Source organism: Lupinus angustifolius, chromosome LG08, assembly GCF_001865875.1.
Source record: "Lupinus angustifolius cultivar Tanjil chromosome LG08, LupAngTanjil_v1.0, whole genome shotgun sequence".
NCBI classification, from domain to species: Eukaryota; Viridiplantae; Streptophyta; class Magnoliopsida; order Fabales; family Fabaceae; genus Lupinus; species Lupinus angustifolius.
Genome location: NC_032016.1, coordinates 14823632 through 14841386, shown reverse-complemented (window position 1 = coordinate 14841386; position 17755 = coordinate 14823632). Strand labels below are relative to the sequence as shown.

At 32.5% G+C, this 17755-nt stretch overlaps 2 protein-coding genes across 2 annotated transcripts; both read right to left on the bottom strand.

Annotated features, from left to right (window-relative positions):
• On the bottom strand, positions 240–4387 carry LOC109354082 (DUF21 domain-containing protein At2g14520-like). The gene is made up of 12 exons (XM_019596440.1): positions 3974–4387; positions 3457–3533; positions 3218–3301; positions 2979–3092; positions 2581–2667; positions 2371–2510; positions 2214–2301; positions 1833–1906; positions 1494–1612; positions 1111–1361; positions 646–692; positions 240–555 (listed from the first exon to the last, which is right to left on the bottom strand). Exons 1-12 carry the CDS (start codon positions 4209–4211, stop codon positions 426–428), a joined length of 1449 nt encoding a protein of 482 aa, XP_019451985.1. The 5' UTR covers positions 4212–4387; the 3' UTR covers positions 240–425.
• Positions 9530–10503, bottom strand: LOC109353680. Its single transcript, XM_019596032.1, has 2 exons — positions 10486–10503; positions 9530–10445 (listed from the first exon to the last, which is right to left on the bottom strand). Exon 2 carries the CDS (start codon positions 10410–10412, stop codon positions 9738–9740), a length of 675 nt encoding a protein of 224 aa, XP_019451577.1. The 5' UTR covers positions 10413–10445; positions 10486–10503; the 3' UTR covers positions 9530–9737.

Sequence of the window (17755 nt, the reverse complement as noted above, 5' to 3'; positions counted from 1 at the left end):
ACCTGACAAGAACCTGAGACATTATATTTCTAGTTTATTCTCAAAAAAGGTTATCCTCCTCTTTTTTATTTTTAATTTGTTTAAAATTGTATTGAAATTTTTGTAATAGAATCTGACAGCATTCTAATTGATAACATTTGTTTTTTGGTTTCATAAGAGAAGATAGAAGAAAGGAAAAAAAAAAGGGAAGAGACTAGATAGGCTCTCCTACCATATGAACTCAAATGCTATTTAGTACAGTATATTATAAATGTAAAAAAAATCTATCAATGACATTTCTTTCTTAAATTTCTATGATTACACACATTTATCATCATTAGTAAAATGAAGCTACACAATAATGTAATAATACTCAATGAAATGATACTAGACAAAGAAAAACAGTTAGGAACAAATTCATCAGCAGAAGTATGGCAGCTGGCTCTTCAGCTCTGGTTAGATGGAGAAATAGGTGCAACATATGTAGGAGAGAAAAAATGAACTCGAGATGCAGTTGAAGTCCTTCTAGAGGACCCTGATGCCCCTCTTCTTGGATGTTGCAGTTTTATTGTGATACTGAAACAATATATAGAATCAAATTATTAGATGTAAACTTCAGTTCGAGCTTGTGTGTTTATGGAGGTAGAACATGGAAACTGTACTCACTTTTGATGGACATCAACATATTGATCTGTTTCATCCAATATATCTTCCTAGAAGAATAAGAGCAACTAAAACATTAGCAAACTTACACCACAAGAAACAAAGACAAAGTGGCTGAGTAATTCAGGTTTATATTGAATATTAATTGTGCATGTTGAAATACTAATTGTGTTCAATGTGTGTAAATTAACAACCAAGTTATCCAGTGATTTACTAAGGGGCATTGTGATTCCTTAAATAAGATTATTACTAACTAAAAGGGCAGCCTAGTGCATGAGTCTCCTATTTAGTGGGGTCGGAAGAGGATAGATGTATATGCTTTACCCTTGCAAGTGGAGAGAGATTTGAACCTGTGAATTCATGATCACTCAGCAACAACCTTACCGTTGTGTCAAGTTCATGCTATGATTATTGCTAGCTATTGAATTGAAAACTAAATTTATATCTGCAAAAGAGTGTAACATTAACCTGAAGTATCTCTTCCATAACATCTTCCAAAGTTATTATCCCAATCACTTCTTCATTGATTTGAAGAGAATTTGCAAATGATGTACTCGAATCGGGTTGTTCGGATCTTCTATATAGTGGATCTGAGTCACCCTTTTCTAGCATGACATTCTTCAGTGTTGCACTATAATATTCTGTTTCATATGACTGATGAGTTGATACATCAGTGGAGATACTAATATACTCTTGCGGTTCAATCGAAGAACAAAGTCCTGCAAAATCGAGTTATAGCATCAAAATTTGAACTACAAAGACACTTCTTTCATGAGAAATATGAAAGCGAAATTGTCACATGCTCGAATTCCTTATGTGAATCTTATTTGGAACTACACTGAGAATCTTGCCTTGTGCATTAGTTGCGGCTGTTCTGATATTCTCATCACACTTAACAACAACAGCCATGTGGCATTGACCCTTCTGAAATTGATTCAAGATATCATATAGCGGCCAATTTTCGCCAACTCTGTTAGCCAAAGAGGAACAGCATAAGGTTAATATAGATAAGTTATAAAGATTAGAAATAAGTAAACAGAACATATGATCATTATGGTAGCCAAATAATTATGTTCTTTAATTTCTTTCTTTCTAAACTTATTTTTCACCATCATTTTCCACTTTGAAACATATTTCTTCAATTTAAAGCTACTTTATCATCAACACAAAAAGAGAAATCAACTCCATACCTAGGCACTCTTCTGATAGTCAAATGCTTAATTGGTGTTTCATCTTCGGGACGGCAGAAGATCAAATTCTTGACCTAAATCAAGGTTGAAACATACAGTTCTGTTATATACACAGTGGAATAAGGTTTCATTATAATATAGGTTTTTGTTAGGGAACATAATATACAATATTTGAGAAAATCCATCTCAAAGTGTCATATCAAACCATACAGTGCAACATGTATCATTCTTTATCATTAGAATCATTGTACTAAATATATTTGATAAAAGTTGTCCAGATCATAAAATTCTGTTAAGAGGGTTTCATAGAGTGAGGTTCTTAGAGAAAATGATCCAACCAGAAGTTGCTATAAACTATAACATAGGTATTTGGTTGATTACCAAGATAAGTTCAACTATATTTGTTGGTATTCCGGAGTAGATTGGTATTCGGCTGTGACCTTTGCTCATTATCAACCCCATTGTATGCCTATAAATAAGAAATTGAAGTTTAGGCAAAGTAATGCTTAAACATCAATACTAGAAAAGAGGGACATACATGTCAAGTTTGGAGTTTATGTTGAGAGAAAATGTTTCACTTATTGGTGTCATAGCATCTTTTGCAGTCTTCTGTGTTAAGTCCAAAGCTCCAGCAATTATTGTTGTTTCATGGAGTGTCAATTCTCCACCTTTCCCTGACTGATATTGAACTTCAGCATATGGTAATAAAATGTTGATAAAAATCCTAAATCGAAATATCGAAGCTAACCTCCTTCGCGTGAATATTGATTAAAGTCTTCAGCTCTGCTCGTCCTAAAAGTGCAGTTTCGCCCTTGCCAAGTACCCAATCCAACAACTACCATTGCAAGAATTGAAAACATACTTCAAAAAGATCTAAAATTTTAGAAGCTTTGTACCCCAAAAAATGTCACAAGTTAAACATTTAATTAATCTAATAATAGCAATGGCTCTAATAATACATTCAAGGCGAAATCTTCCTATCCCATGTACAATGACTATGATCTAAAACTAAGTTATAAATCTAGTAATAAAAAAAAGGTGCAACTAAGTCTTAACTTAGTTCATTGAAATTTCTAATTATGTGCCTCTCTAAGATATTCATTTGTGAGGCCTGTGGCTTGCCTAACAATCTGATAGGATTATTACCTTACTGATTGGATATGCAATGGGGCAGAAAATCAGCATAAGTACTCGAACAAATGGAGCCATCGTCGCGCCAACACTTAATCCGTATCGAGAACACAAGGCTTGAGGGATGACCTGAGATCAAAGTTTGTTAAACAAACCAAATAAAACACATAAATATGTGCACATAATTTTATATACATATGCAATCATGCATATAAATGAACACAGAAAATTCATTTGCTACTTAGAAATTTCACCTCTGCGATGATACCTAAAAGTGTAGCTGATATAAGTACAGCCACCCACTCTGGGAACATTTTCTCCATAATAACAGAAACCCCCTTGAATAACATAAACTTTATTGTCAGTACTATCCAACATAATTATATCACTTGGGTATTATATGTTCATGTACATAAGTTCCAGGTTTTCGTTTAGTCTATAGAAATGTACTTTAAATAAGTTGAAAGATAAAGAACTGCTATATGTAACATACCTCCATTGCTATTGATTTAGCCAAGAGGAGGGTGCATAAAAGTAAATGCTCATTCTTAACTATGGACATAATCCTAGCTGCAGATAACATAAAAATGTTTGCATTAGGTAATAAGATGGAGGAGTAAATAGTTCAATGTTCAGAATTTCACCCCTCAAAATTTTCTTCAATTTTAGCCTTCAGTAAAGTGTAACTTGTTTTAGTTACATATTTCATATTTCCCCATGTTAAGTAATTATATAAAAGATAACTTGGTTTCACTAGTCACTCGAATGTGTGTCGATATGTCTTTCATGAATCTCATTGTGTCTGTATGGTTTAATGCATGAGGCTTCCACCTTATGTTGTCTGGTGAAGGTAACTGTGTACAACCTTACCTCATCGGCGGTGAGGTTGATTTCAGAATTTCAATATATATGACATCTAGATCACAAAGCAACCATACTATTGTGTCAAGACAAATAGTCGTTGTAATGTTCAATGAATAAAATTACGCTAAACAGCAGCAATCACCAACCTGCATGTTTCCGGATATGAGGTTGGCCAGCTTTAACAAGAACCTCAAGATCAACATGGCTGAAAGACATGAGTGCTAGAGCAAGACCTGAAGTGATAGCAGCAAATAACACAAAACATGAACTTAAGGTTAGTATAACCCAAAAATGAGGTTCACAACAAGGAACCTTTTCCTCAAAGTATGAACTCATTTTGTTTGTCATGAACAATGACAAAATTTGAGACAAAGACAAAGGCATGTAGTAGCAAAACCCATGTTTATAATTATCTAAATGTAGCCTGCAAAATTAAATTAATGGGTACCCTCCAGTTGGAGGCAATTTGGATCAAATCATGAATTCCTGACTCTTGGGAGATTCCTAAGAGGCAAAAATAACCAACTTGACAGGACATAATTAATTTGAAAGCTAAATACAAGAACTTATATATGTTTTATATTTGACATAGAAAAATGTATCTAGGGGAGTTTGTGCTTGACATAATAATTCCCTCTATTGTTTAGTACAAGTATTTTTTAGTGGACTCGCCAAATTTCTTAGAGAAAGATTGGTCAATGGTTTTGCATAGGATAACACCACGTGGAAGGGAACTGTCCAATCCTATGTCAAGATCATAAATATTGGATAGTGTAGTTTGATATATGTTTCAAAATATTTATGGAAGTAGTGTATTTTTAGGACAGTCGTGGATGATATCCACGACTTTGAGGGAAGTCATGGATGGGATCCACGACTCTGGGTGAAAGTCGTGGATGGGATTCACGACTTTGGGGGAAAGTCTCATAGTCCTTGTAAAATAATATATGTCAAAGTTATAAAAAAAAATTAAAAAAAAAAAAAAAGCAATAGGGGGGGGTTGAACCATGGACCTCTAGGTTCTCATAAAAATCAAGAACCACTAGGCTACATAGCTATTTTGTTATTAATATACAATGGAAGTCGTGTTTAGGGTACACGACTTCCGTAGAGAGAGAATATGTGGTATCCACGACTTCCCAAAGTCGTGGACCCCATCCACGACTTTCCCCCCGAAATCGTGGATACCATCCACGACTTCCCTAAAAATACACTACTTCCGTAAATATTTTGAAACATATACTAAACGTGTGATAGTGTAGTTTGACTACACTATCCACGTAAATTTTCCCATAAATATCATAAGGGAGATAGGTATAATTTTCAAATTAAAGTGGTGTTAAGTCAATTAACTCAAATCTCAAACAAAATAGTGTAATTATCATTTTTTTTAGTTTAACTTCTCTTATAACTAGTTGTGCTTTTGATAATGGACATAGATCATTTATTTTAAATGGTGTCTCATTCCATATCTCAGGTCAATCAAAATATTACTTTTTATTTTTTTAAATTTCTTTTATTCCTATAGCAATATATAATTGATTCAGGTCAGGGAATGAGATACATGTGATTCTTTTCTTTTGATAATGTTCATATTTATGTTATTGTTTAACTCTTGTTTCTCCAAACAACTATGTACTTTTTAAGTTTAATTAGTCAATGGGTCCTGGAATTAAGGAGAAATTCAAACAGGTCACTGGATTTTATGAGCAAATTCAAGGAGGACCTTAAATGGCAAAATTTTATTATTGAGTCCTAAACACACAAACATATTGTAATTTGATCCCTTGTACACGCTTTTTTGCAAGAGTTCGTGAAAGATTTGTCAGAATTATAAGTGATCCATCTTCTTGTCGTTTTGTGGTTTATTTATAAAAAAATTCAAAAAGAAAGAGAAACCCAAAAAAATTAAATTGTGGACCAGCACTTATATAATTCTATAACGCTAAGAATATATAGCGAAGTAATATTAAAAGCATGAATATATATCTATATAATAAACCAGGATAATCTGAAACTCTTGCCCTTAAACTATAATTAGTAGAAGTTTTCCAAAATTAAATTTCAAAACTTTCTTGGTTGCAAAATTAAATTTCAATTTCAATGGTAGAATTTTATGCATCCGATTTTTTAAAAATACACTTGAAAGTTAATATTTCAATGAATGAAAATGCCATATTTAATTATATAATTCATTTTAACAATTATTAATTATATTGTCTATATATATAGTATTAATAAAGAGATTTGGCAACTAGTTGATGTAATTTTGTCTTCAATCTATTTTACCCTCACTAATCATTCATATTTTTATCTTATATTCCACAATTTAAAAAATTATAAATAAATAAAATGTTAAAGATGTATGCACACCTTATTTTCTAACTAACTACAATTATCCTTTAGTAGGTTGATGTTGATATATATTTATATCAAAATTGGGATGGCAATTGGGATCTAGATCCACATGTACTCATAAATAATATGTACAATGAGTCAGGTTTGGGTTTATGTTTTTAAACCCATGAGTAATTGAGATCAAAGACTTTAAGATCTTCTATTTAATGAGTTTGGGTCTGGATAATGAGGTACTCAAACCCACATTACCCGAACCCATTATTCTTTCCTAAATATGTATATATAGCATCATAAATGATAGTTATAATTGTAATTTTATATTGTTAATTTATAATTCTAAGGTTGTTAAATATTGATATTATATTGTTAATTCATAATTGTGATGTTGTTAAACTTGATGTTATATCATTAATGGATTTGATGTGATGTTATGTTGTTAATTCAATTAATCTAATGTTATGTTGATTAAATAGTTCTTGCTAAATCAATTTTACATCATAAAGTTGAAATGAGTTGTGTTTAATAATTTAAATTATGTTTAAAACTTTAAATTATGTTTTATAATTTTTTCTATTCTTGATTGCTTAAATAACATAAAAGATTTTAGAAAATAAACACACAATTACATAAATTACTCATAATTATTTTTAATATTTTGAATTGATGGGTACTCATAGATCCACTAGGTGCCCAATAACCTCTGGGTAACAGATCCAGCGGGTATCAGCATGGATCTAGGACAGGTCTAAGTCCAAAAATGAAGCAATAGAGCATGTCCAGATAATACACCACTTAGACTCATCCAAACCTATTATCATCTCTAGGTACGGGTAAGAAAAAAATGTAGTTAGTGCATGATAACAATAAGGATTTTGTTAACATACATGAAGAAATATCGCAATAAAATTCATATTTTCTCAATATATAAATCATAGACACCTCTCCCGGTAAGTTATTAGTAGAAGCAAAATTTTGGAATATTATTGTTTGGTTGTTAGAACATCTTTATCTTCACAAAATACTATATTATTAGAGATGATAAAATTATTAACAATCCACAATCCATCCAAATTAAATTCATTTAAATCTATCTGTTAGAGCTAATGAATTTAAATATATATAATTCAATGAATAATGTTGATAATAGATGAATTCAAATTCATCCATTATATCCATTTGGATGAATATCCAATCCATCGAAAAAGAAAAATAGAAAAATGATTTTCTTTACATTTTTAATTTCATTTAATATTTAAGAAAACTAAATTCAACCGAATTCATCCATGATTCTCACTCTCACTTTTAATATTTTATTAAATTAATATCAATTATAGAAAATGTGTATGTAGTTAATATTAAAATTTTATTTTTAAGTACCTAACATATAGATGTATGATAAAAATGTATGCACTGATTATAAGTTCTATGCATTGTCACTGCATCATTCATCGTTTATATTTAATTAGCATTGACTATTCAAAAAACGTAATCCAAACGAATAGTGAATGATATATTGATTATGTATAAATCTTTATACTGACAATGTATAAGTATTACACTCTAAAAATATTTGTTAAATAATTTACACGTAGAACATTACATGGCACATGCTCATAGAATTTGAAAATATATATTTTTCAATTAAAGTTCGAAAAATCACTTTTTTTTAAAGTTGATTTCTAAATGATTTTAGAAGTGTTTTTTAGAAGGTGATTTTAAAAATGTTTAGTTGAAATAGTAGTTTTTAAAATAATGATTTTCTTCAATATATTTTTTTGGTTCAAATAAAAAAATCAAATGGATTATATATTCATCCATCCAAATCCATGAAAAGGGAGTCATGGATAAATTGGATGGATGGTAATCCATTGAATATAGATGTATTGGATAACTTAAAATGTAATTTAAATGTATTTATACAGATTAATGAATAACTTTCCATCCATCCATTAGCATTGAAATCCCAATCCATCAAAATTCATCCATTTGTCACCCCTAAGTATTACCACCTACCACCTAGTAGAATGATAATGGAGATCTTCTCTCCTATTTGTTGTCTCAAATAGTGTCCCTGACCAGTTATGGGAGCATATATGATGTCTCACAAGTTGTGCTACTGTATGTGCTATTAGTATGTGATTGATTGAAAACATATATTTAAATTAAAAAATTAATAATTAATTATTTTTATGGCCAATCATAATTAATGATATATGCACTGACATAAAGTGTGAGAGACAACATATGTGTACTCACCGGTTACAATGTGTTATTTAATTAAATAAAAAAATTATAAAAACAAAATTATATTAGTTGATGTAATTTGATTCGATAGAGAAGGAATATTTGGTGACAGTTGATCTCTTGGTAGAATGAAGTGAGATACATTTATGTGGCAGGATAACTTTGATCAGACAGAAGTTCCAAGTAGCTCTTGTAGAAACAAATAAAGTAGATAATGTAGTCAACGTACTTTATTTATTCAAGACACAAATTTTCCAACTCATAACTTTGATCACACTATAGGTTGATGAAACTCATAATTTTATTACCTTTTCTTTTTGCCATATAATGATGATTACACTCATTCACCTTTTCAGTGAGGTATATGAAGACTTGAATCTCAATTAATGTGAAATTGCAGAAAACCTTAACATCTGTGATCTGTGAATGCTGCAGGGCTGCTTCCTTCAAGTTCCTTCCCACAATTCAAATTTTTTAGCATATTTGGTAAAAAATCTCTATTGATGAATTTTAATGCTATGTTAATTTAATTATACTTCATGAACCTAAGACATTCTTATTTGTTTGGAGATTTCTTTACATATAATAAGTTTCTTACTGGTACGGATGAAAATAGGTTAGATCGACTAGTAATTTAACATTAATAATTGAATTATATTTTAAATTATAGCCAAAACCTAGTCTATTGAGGTTAAATTTTAAGATTTGACCTTAGCTAGTTTAAGGTCTAACCTTACGGACAAATATATTCAAAAGACTATTGTTGATATAGTCAAATAAGTTTCCATATCTAAATAAGTTATTCGTATAGGGTACAATTTAATTGTGTTTGCTGCCTATAACAATAAAAATGTTGCTAAAGTAATACACATGGAATGACATAGAACAAGACCTTTTTTCTTTCTCTAGGGTCACCTTAGAATCAGTCATTGTTTTAGCATAGTTCACAAATAACCTCATTTTTTGTGACAAAATACTACTTTATTTGGTACTCTTCCAAACTAGAGTGAAAAATTAAGGAGATATGTAGTCATATAAGCATGCACCTTGAACTTGGGCATCACACTAGTATACAACAAATCCACAAAGGTTATACAATATGATACGACAGACTGAATCTAAACTAAGATTATACAATATAATATGACATAAAGTGAATATAATCTAAGCTGAATTTTGGCAAGGTAACAAAATAAGCCTAGATACACATAAGAGAATAAAAGAAGGATCTAAGTAATCAAAGAAGCAAAGATTAGAGACAGGGAAAAAGAGTGAAATGAGGATGCAAATTTTCTATGATACTTTGTACTAAATGTCTGCAACTAATGCATCAATCTTAGAAGTACTCCTACCACTGCTTGAAAGACTCCACTCATCAGAAACTATGCTTGAAGATGCAGCCACAGATGAAACTCCACCACCACCACCAACTCTACACTTTGCTACAATCCTCACACTCTCAATCAACTCCTTGGTGCGTGCCTCTTGTGACAAAATCTCTAGCAACTGTTGTGGAGTAATCACTAGTTTCACTTTCCAGAACCTGCTGCTACTACTAGTTTTGCTGATGCTTCTACTACTAGTACTAGTCCTACAAGAAAAAGGTTCTGAGTTCCTCTTAAGCAACCCAACTTCCCTATAGTGTTGGTGATCTAGTGACATTCTATATGGGGCAGGGTTAGTGGTTGTAGGAACACTTTGAGATCGAACATGACCGTGTCGAACGATATGGTTATCACCAACACTTTGTTCTGTTTGATTGAGTGGAAGCAAATAGTAAGATTGCCCTGCAACCAACTCATAAAATTGGGACAGTGGCTTCCAGAAGAGGTCTTGGCTTGGGAATAGGCCATGGCCAGGGTACTCTTCTGTGATAAAACTCGCGGTCACTGGAGGATAGAATTCCATGATTCCACCATTAGATGTTATCACTTTGATTACTTCATCATGTTCTGATGTTCCCCCTAACAAGCAGTTTCCCATGTTGTACTTCAAAATCTGTATGAATTATGAAGTATTGAAGTAATAGTGGTGATGGTATTCTATGTCTTTATATATGGTAACTAGTTTTGTTTGGAGGGTATTGAATAGCGGGAAAACTGTATAGATGAAAAGAAAAGTATGGTTATGCTGGATTCATCTAAGGGATAAATGATCTAAGTATTAGAGTAATACACCATAAGCACTTGTGAAGCAATTGTACACCTTATAGTATCATAAAGTTAATGTAGATATTCAGTTTTTGTCTCACAAGCTATGTAATGAAAGTATATAAAAGTTCTTTGTCTACAATTTTGGCAAATTAGATGTGACAAAAGCGAAAAACAATGTAGTCTTAATGGAGTTTATGTGTCTCACTTTCTGTCTCTATTTATGTCTTGGTCTAATTAAAAACTCACACTTAATTAAAAATAAAATTTATAAAACAAAAACTAATATTTTTATATTACTTGATAAAATTTTATTCATTAGAGACATAGAAAGGTGGTTTTTTTGGAATAGAAGATATTCCTTATTAGTACAAGTGCATGGTTTATTCTATTTGTTCAACATTAGTTACATTGTATACCTACTAGTCAAAAGTTGAATAAATGAAGCATCATGTGTTATTTTCACCATGTCCTTTATTGTACAAGAAAAGGAAATATGTTCCAAAATCCATTTTGGTCCCATTATTATGCTAGGCCCCAGTTTAAGAGAAGAAAGCAAAAGGCTAATAGGTATAACTGCAACTTCTTTGCCCTTTTTCTTTTTTCTTTGGACACTTTATCCTTTGATAAAGGCAACAAATTGTGAATAAAAACATAGCTGTAGATTCATTCTCTTATATATGTTATGGAAAGTAAAAGCACTACCCAATAAAATGTCCCAGGAGTATTTTGTTTAGCTTACTTTGGATTTTTGTTTTCTCTATTTTGGCCTAGTTTTTGCAGAATTGAACAAACACATGCTTTACAATTTAACAAAACAGTTGAAGTGGATGGCATAGCAACATATATCACTTGTCTCATAGAGGTTCTACATATGGATAAGAATTTGTTCTCCTAAATTATGTCACAAACAATGTCTCGAATCAATGAAAATATGTCATCTCAATTAAAAAATTAAATATTTTTTATTTTTATTTTTGCTTTAATATGTTTTGAGACATCAGATTATGGTCCTATCCACATTCCATTCTCTAGCCAATCTGATATTAACAAGTAATATAAAAATAGTAATTTTTGTTTTTAAAAATTTTGTTTTTATTTATGCGAAAATATCTGATTAGTTTGGGACATGAAATTAGATAATATAGAGGACAACTGATATTTGATATTTGATCTTTGATCATGGAATAGGGCATATAGGCTTGAAGCAATTCTTTACTTTATATGTCAAAGTCTCAGTATACTTAAGGAAGGTTGGCAGGACCAACAATATATGGACATCACTCACATCAGAATCAACTTTATCATTTAAGATGCATGAAACGGGTAAGAATTTATAAACATAACAATACCTTCTTCAAAGCATGCATGAAACACCAGTTCCTTGAGAGAACATTGAACACTCAAATGTACCCAGTTGTGCTACACGTTTTGTATTATTTATAAGCACTGTGTAGTATATAATGGTTTAATAATGAAGAAAATACTTGAATCTTACGGTATAATTTATATAAAAGAATATGATTTCTATTTGAATAATTAAATATAATCAAATAGATATTATAGATATTATGTGAAATGACATAACTACTTCAAAAGTCATATATTATGAATTAAGGTGTTTGATCCAAGTAGGATTGATCCTCCTTCAATTCATTTTCTCCATCATCATCTTTGTACTGTTAAGTAATTGAAATGGATATGGTAAAAAAAACTAATTTTCTATAAATTTTGGAGAAATAACTTTCTACAAAGTGTGAGTTCATCGAGAAGGAGCATGATTGTCTTACTTTTTGTACCGTTTCATGTATTATTGTCTCTGATTGGTTAAAAAATATTATTTAAATTAAAATAACAATTGTTAAATTTTTTCTAACCAATCATATCTTCTAACACATGAAGTGACACAAAAAAGTGAGACAACAAATGTATAACCCGTCAAAAATTCCATGAGAGTGGTACGTTTAATCTTCCTTATCCTATAAATAAACACTAAAATCTAACTATCTTCGCATTAATATATTAAGATAGTTTTTAATGCATGAACCAGTAAATACTTACACTATTTTGTCAAATTTTTTATATAAAGTTATAGGCTTATATTCCAAGCTGAGTTCAAATTCTAAATTTATTTTACTGTTTTAATTCAAAGACACACAAATAGGAATTTGGAAATGGTAGAGGACAAATCACAAGTGCATGATTATGTTATCAAGTAATAAAATATCGATTCCATGAGGACTGTAAAGTTCCTTTAATTATAACAAATTAATTTATATTTAACTCAAATAAGGAAATAAAAATGAATTTAGAACAATTGAGCAATTGACAATAATAATTATGAAAATATTAAAAATAATTAAAATCTAATTTATGAATAGTTCTTAGGATAAAAGTTACCGTCTTTATACTTGCAAATCATTGTTTTGCTCATTTTCATGAACTTTAAGTTGTGATGGTGGATTGCTCTCTGATATGTGTCATCCTCTCTCGAGCTCCGAGGCGTGTACTCAATTGAAGTCGCACCTACTCTCGTGGTACGATTATCAATCAAATCCTTTACTTGGATCTTTCTATCCAATCGTTTCGTAGCAACCCAATGTGAATTCCAGAAACCCCCGAAAATCCTAATACTACTCTCGTGAATTAGGATTCAAGTTTGAATAACTGAATGATGAGATAGTTTGGTTCACCTCTTGGTCCTTCCCCAATGCATATGAGTTTAGGGAAAAACGAATGCTTGGAAATAGGAGATGAGAGATATGGTTTATGGAGAAAAAGAGCAATGGGGTGATTCGGTTTAGGGTTAGGATTAAGCTTAGGATGATGTTGGACTTGTTCCTCTGAGATTTGAGAGAAAAGGGGATGAATGATGTTTTGAAAAGTGTCCAGAAACACTTCTGTTCCTGTTATACTGATGTCGTTAATCGATTAACAACATCTCTTAATCGATTAAACCAGAGCTGAAAGTTACAGTTTTAAAATTTTGCCTCGGGTAATCGATTAAATTAGTTACTTAATCGATTAAATGCATTAGTTTCAGCGTTTTGGATGTTTTTAAAAGCATGCATGGATTTCAAACTTAATTGGATAATTTGATGTATAAGCTATCACATATATTTAGAGCATTTAAGCACAGAATCATGGGTTTATAAGATGAGATCATGAGCATTCAATCATCATTTACAAAGCATTACAAGAGGAGATCATGCAAGGCAAAGAGAAGTTTTAATCGAGATATTTTTCATCAAGAATTCGTAGTTCTCTTCGAAGAACATAGAACATATCTCGTGAGAGGGGTTTGGTGAAAATATCTGCTAGTTGTTTAGTTGTTTCAACAAATTCTAAAACACAATCACCTTTTTGAACATGATCACGCAAGAAATGATGCCTTATTTCAATATCCTTAGTTCTAGAATGAAAAACGGGATTCTTGGAGAGGTTAATGGCACATCTTATCACATTTAATAGGGATCTTTTCTAATATAAGCCCAAAGTCCTTAAGTTGATGCTTCATCTAAAGGATTTGAGCGCAACACATGCCAACGACAATGTATTCCGCTTCAGCACTGGATAAAGCAACACACGATTGCTTTTTGTTGTGTCATGCAACTAGGGAGCTTTCTAATGGGTGACAAGCCCCACTAGTGCTTTTGCGATCCAAATTACACCCAGCGAAGTTGGAGTCGGAGTAACCTACCAAGGATAGTGAGGCATCCCAAGGATACCATAATCCCATATGAATAGATCCTTTTAGATATCTCATGATGCGTTTCACAGCAATATAATGTGATTCTTTAGGTAAAGTTTGAAATGTAGCACACATGCACACACTAAACATAATATCGGGGCAGCTAGTAGTTAAATATCATAAGGAGCTGATTATCCCACGATATTTAGTAACCTCAATCGCTTTTCCCTTTTTATCTCTGTCCAGATAACATGCAGATGCCATAAGTGTAGATACGTCCTTACATTTCTCCATGTCGAACTTCTTCAATAATTCCTTGCAATACTTCGACTGATAGATGAAGATGTCGTTTTCCATTTGTTTGATTTGAAGTCCAAGAAAGAAGGTCAGCTCACCCATCATCGATATCTCAAACTCCCCCTGCATCAACTCAAAAAACTCCTTACAAAGGATGTCATTAGTAGATCCAAATATTATATCATCAACATATATTTGTATGAGTAAAACATGATTATCAGATCTACGGATGAATAGAGCGGTGTCGACAAAACCTCTTTCGAACCCTTTTTCTAGGAGGAATGAACTCAATCTGTCATACCAGGCTCTGGGAGCTTGTTTCAGGCCATATAGGGCCTTTTTGAGTTTATATACATGGTTCGGGTATTTGAAGTTTTCAAACCCTGGTGGTTGGTCTACGTACACCTCCTCTTGAATGTATCCATTTAAAAAGTCACTTTTAACATCCATTTGAAAAAGTTTAAAGTTCATGATTGATGCAAATGACAAGAGCATCCTAATGGCCTCAAGTCTGACTACAGGAGCGTAGGTGTCATCATAATCGATGCCCTCCTCTTGGTTGTAGCCTTTGGCAACTAGGCGAGCCTTATTTCTAATTATTAAGCCAGATTCATCTAGCTTATTACGGAAGACCCATCTGGTGCCAATAACAGGATGATCTTTTGGTTTGGGGACCAAGTCCCATACATTATTTCGCTCAAACTGGTTTAGCTCTTCTTGCATAGCTATATCCTAGTGTACATCCTCGATGACTTCATAGATGGTCTTAGGCTCTATTTGAGACACGAATGCAACAAAATTACAAAAGTTTCGTAAGGAGCTACGAGTTACCACTCCCGTAGTTATATCACCTAGCACCTTATCGAGTGGATGATCCTTTTTAGTTTTCCATGTTATAGGCATTTCTTGATGTTGCTCTGTTTCTGTTTGCTCTACTTCTTGTTGGATTTCTTCTATGTCCTGATATGGTACTTCTTCAAGTGTACCTGAAATATCATCAGAAACAATCTTTCTCTTCTCTTTTGGAGAAGATTCGTCAAAATGGACATGAATAGACTCTTCTACTTGCATGGTATATTTGTTAAACACATGGTATGCTTTGCTATATAGTGAATATCCTAAAAATATGCCCTCATCAGCTTTTGAGTCAAATTTTTCTAAAGTTCTTTTTTCATTATTCAAAATAAAACATTTGCAGCCAAAAGCATGAAGATGAGCAATATTTGGTTTTCAACCTTTAAAAATTTCGTAAGGAGTTTTAGAAGAATTCCTGACTTGTTTACATTTCTGACACATGTCAGAAATCTTGAGTTTTAAAATCGAGTTTTGGAAGACTGATTACTAAGTTATTTTTCGATAATTTTTCTAAATGCTTCACATGTATGTGAGCGATGCGTCTATGCCAAAGCCAGATGTCATCTTCTTTTGAAATAAGACATTTTGTGAAAAGGGAAGTGACATCTTCCAGATTAACCATATAAATATTATTTACTCGATGTCCGACAAACTTAACGTTATTAGATAATTTATCATGAATGATACAACAGTCAGAATCAAAAGACACAATGTTACCTTTGTTGCATAATTGGCTTATACTCAATAAGTTGTGTTCCAAACCTTCTACGTAAAGAACGTTCTCGATGATTGTGTGTGTTGAGTTGCCAATGTTCCCGGTGCCCAAGATTTTTCCTTTGTTGTTGTCTCCATAAGTGACGAATCCCTTTTCTTTCAATGACAAGTCTAAGAATTTTGACTTGTCCCCAGTCATATGTCTCGAACAGCCGCTATCAAGATACCAATTTTCTCCGTGTGTTCGAAGACATACCTACAATATAGATCACCTGCTAGACTCAGGTATCCAAATTATATTGGGTCCTTTTTTGTTAGTGACTAGGGAGTTATCTCCCTTTATAACCCAAGCGTAAACACCACTGTGTATCCCATATTTCCTGATATAACAGGAATGAGTAGTATGACCATATGTGTCACAATAATGGCATGTAGGAGCTCTGCTTTGCGTATTTGAATTTCTGTATTGACGTGTTAGAGGTCTCCTATATGGTCTGTTTTTGCGGGATGGGTGGACATATCCTAATCCTATATGGTCACCTACATTTCTTGTTTTTCTGAGCAAGGTGTCTAGTTGGTTTTTACTATTTGTGAGTTTTGCGAGTTTTTCATTCAGTTTAGAATTTTCGTTTTTCAAGTCCTCGCACGACTCACAAGTAGCATTTTGACATAAGTTATTATTTGAGCAATCACATGAAGCGCAAGAAAAAATTAGATCTATTGTTTCTCTTTCTAGTTTTAATTCATCTAATTCTTTCTGCATTTGACTTATTTTGTGTTGGTTTAGCAAAATTATTATTTTTCTTTCATTACTCATCTTTGCTAATTTTTAAGTTCTTCATGCATCTCAACATAAGCACTATATAATATTTCATATGAGGGAGAGTCAGAAGAGGAAGAGGATGTGTCAGAGTATACCTCATCTGAAGTATCCTTGCTGCCTGATCCGCAAGCCTCATCTGTAATGGTCATCAGGCATAGCTTCGCGGTCTCCTCTTCATCTGAGGTGCTTGATGTTGTTTCTTCCTCCGGTACATCCCACACGATGTAGGCTTTCTTTGATTTGAAGTCTCGGGGGTTGCTCTTATCTGAATCAACTCTTTTCAGATAAGCAGGGCACTGATACTTCATGTGTCGTGGCTTACCACATTCATGGAAAGTGAAGCACTCTTTTAAAAAAGAAAGCGCTTCTTTCTTTTGGAATCGTCTAAGTCCTCCTTTCTTTTTCAAGAAATTTCCAAATTTTTGTACAAGGAGATTTAGTGTTTCCTCGTCAATGTCTGAATCAGAGTCTTCATTATCTATCTCTTCAATGTGTTGTGATGTTGAAGCTTTGAGAGAGGTTCCCTTCTTTTTGCGATCAGACTCGTCATGCATTGTCAGACACCCAAACTCTATCTCATGTTCCTGAAGCTTTCCAAAGAGTGTTGCCAAAGGCGTGGAGTCTAGATCCTTGGACTCCATAATTGCTGTTACTTTAGGTTGCTATCTCATGTCAAGACAACGTAAGACTTTATTAGTGAGCTCTCCTTTGGTGAACACCTTAATATCCGAATCAATAGCCTCAATGAATATTTTCATTCGGACTTTCTAGTAGGCGTAGCCCTCGCCACTGAATA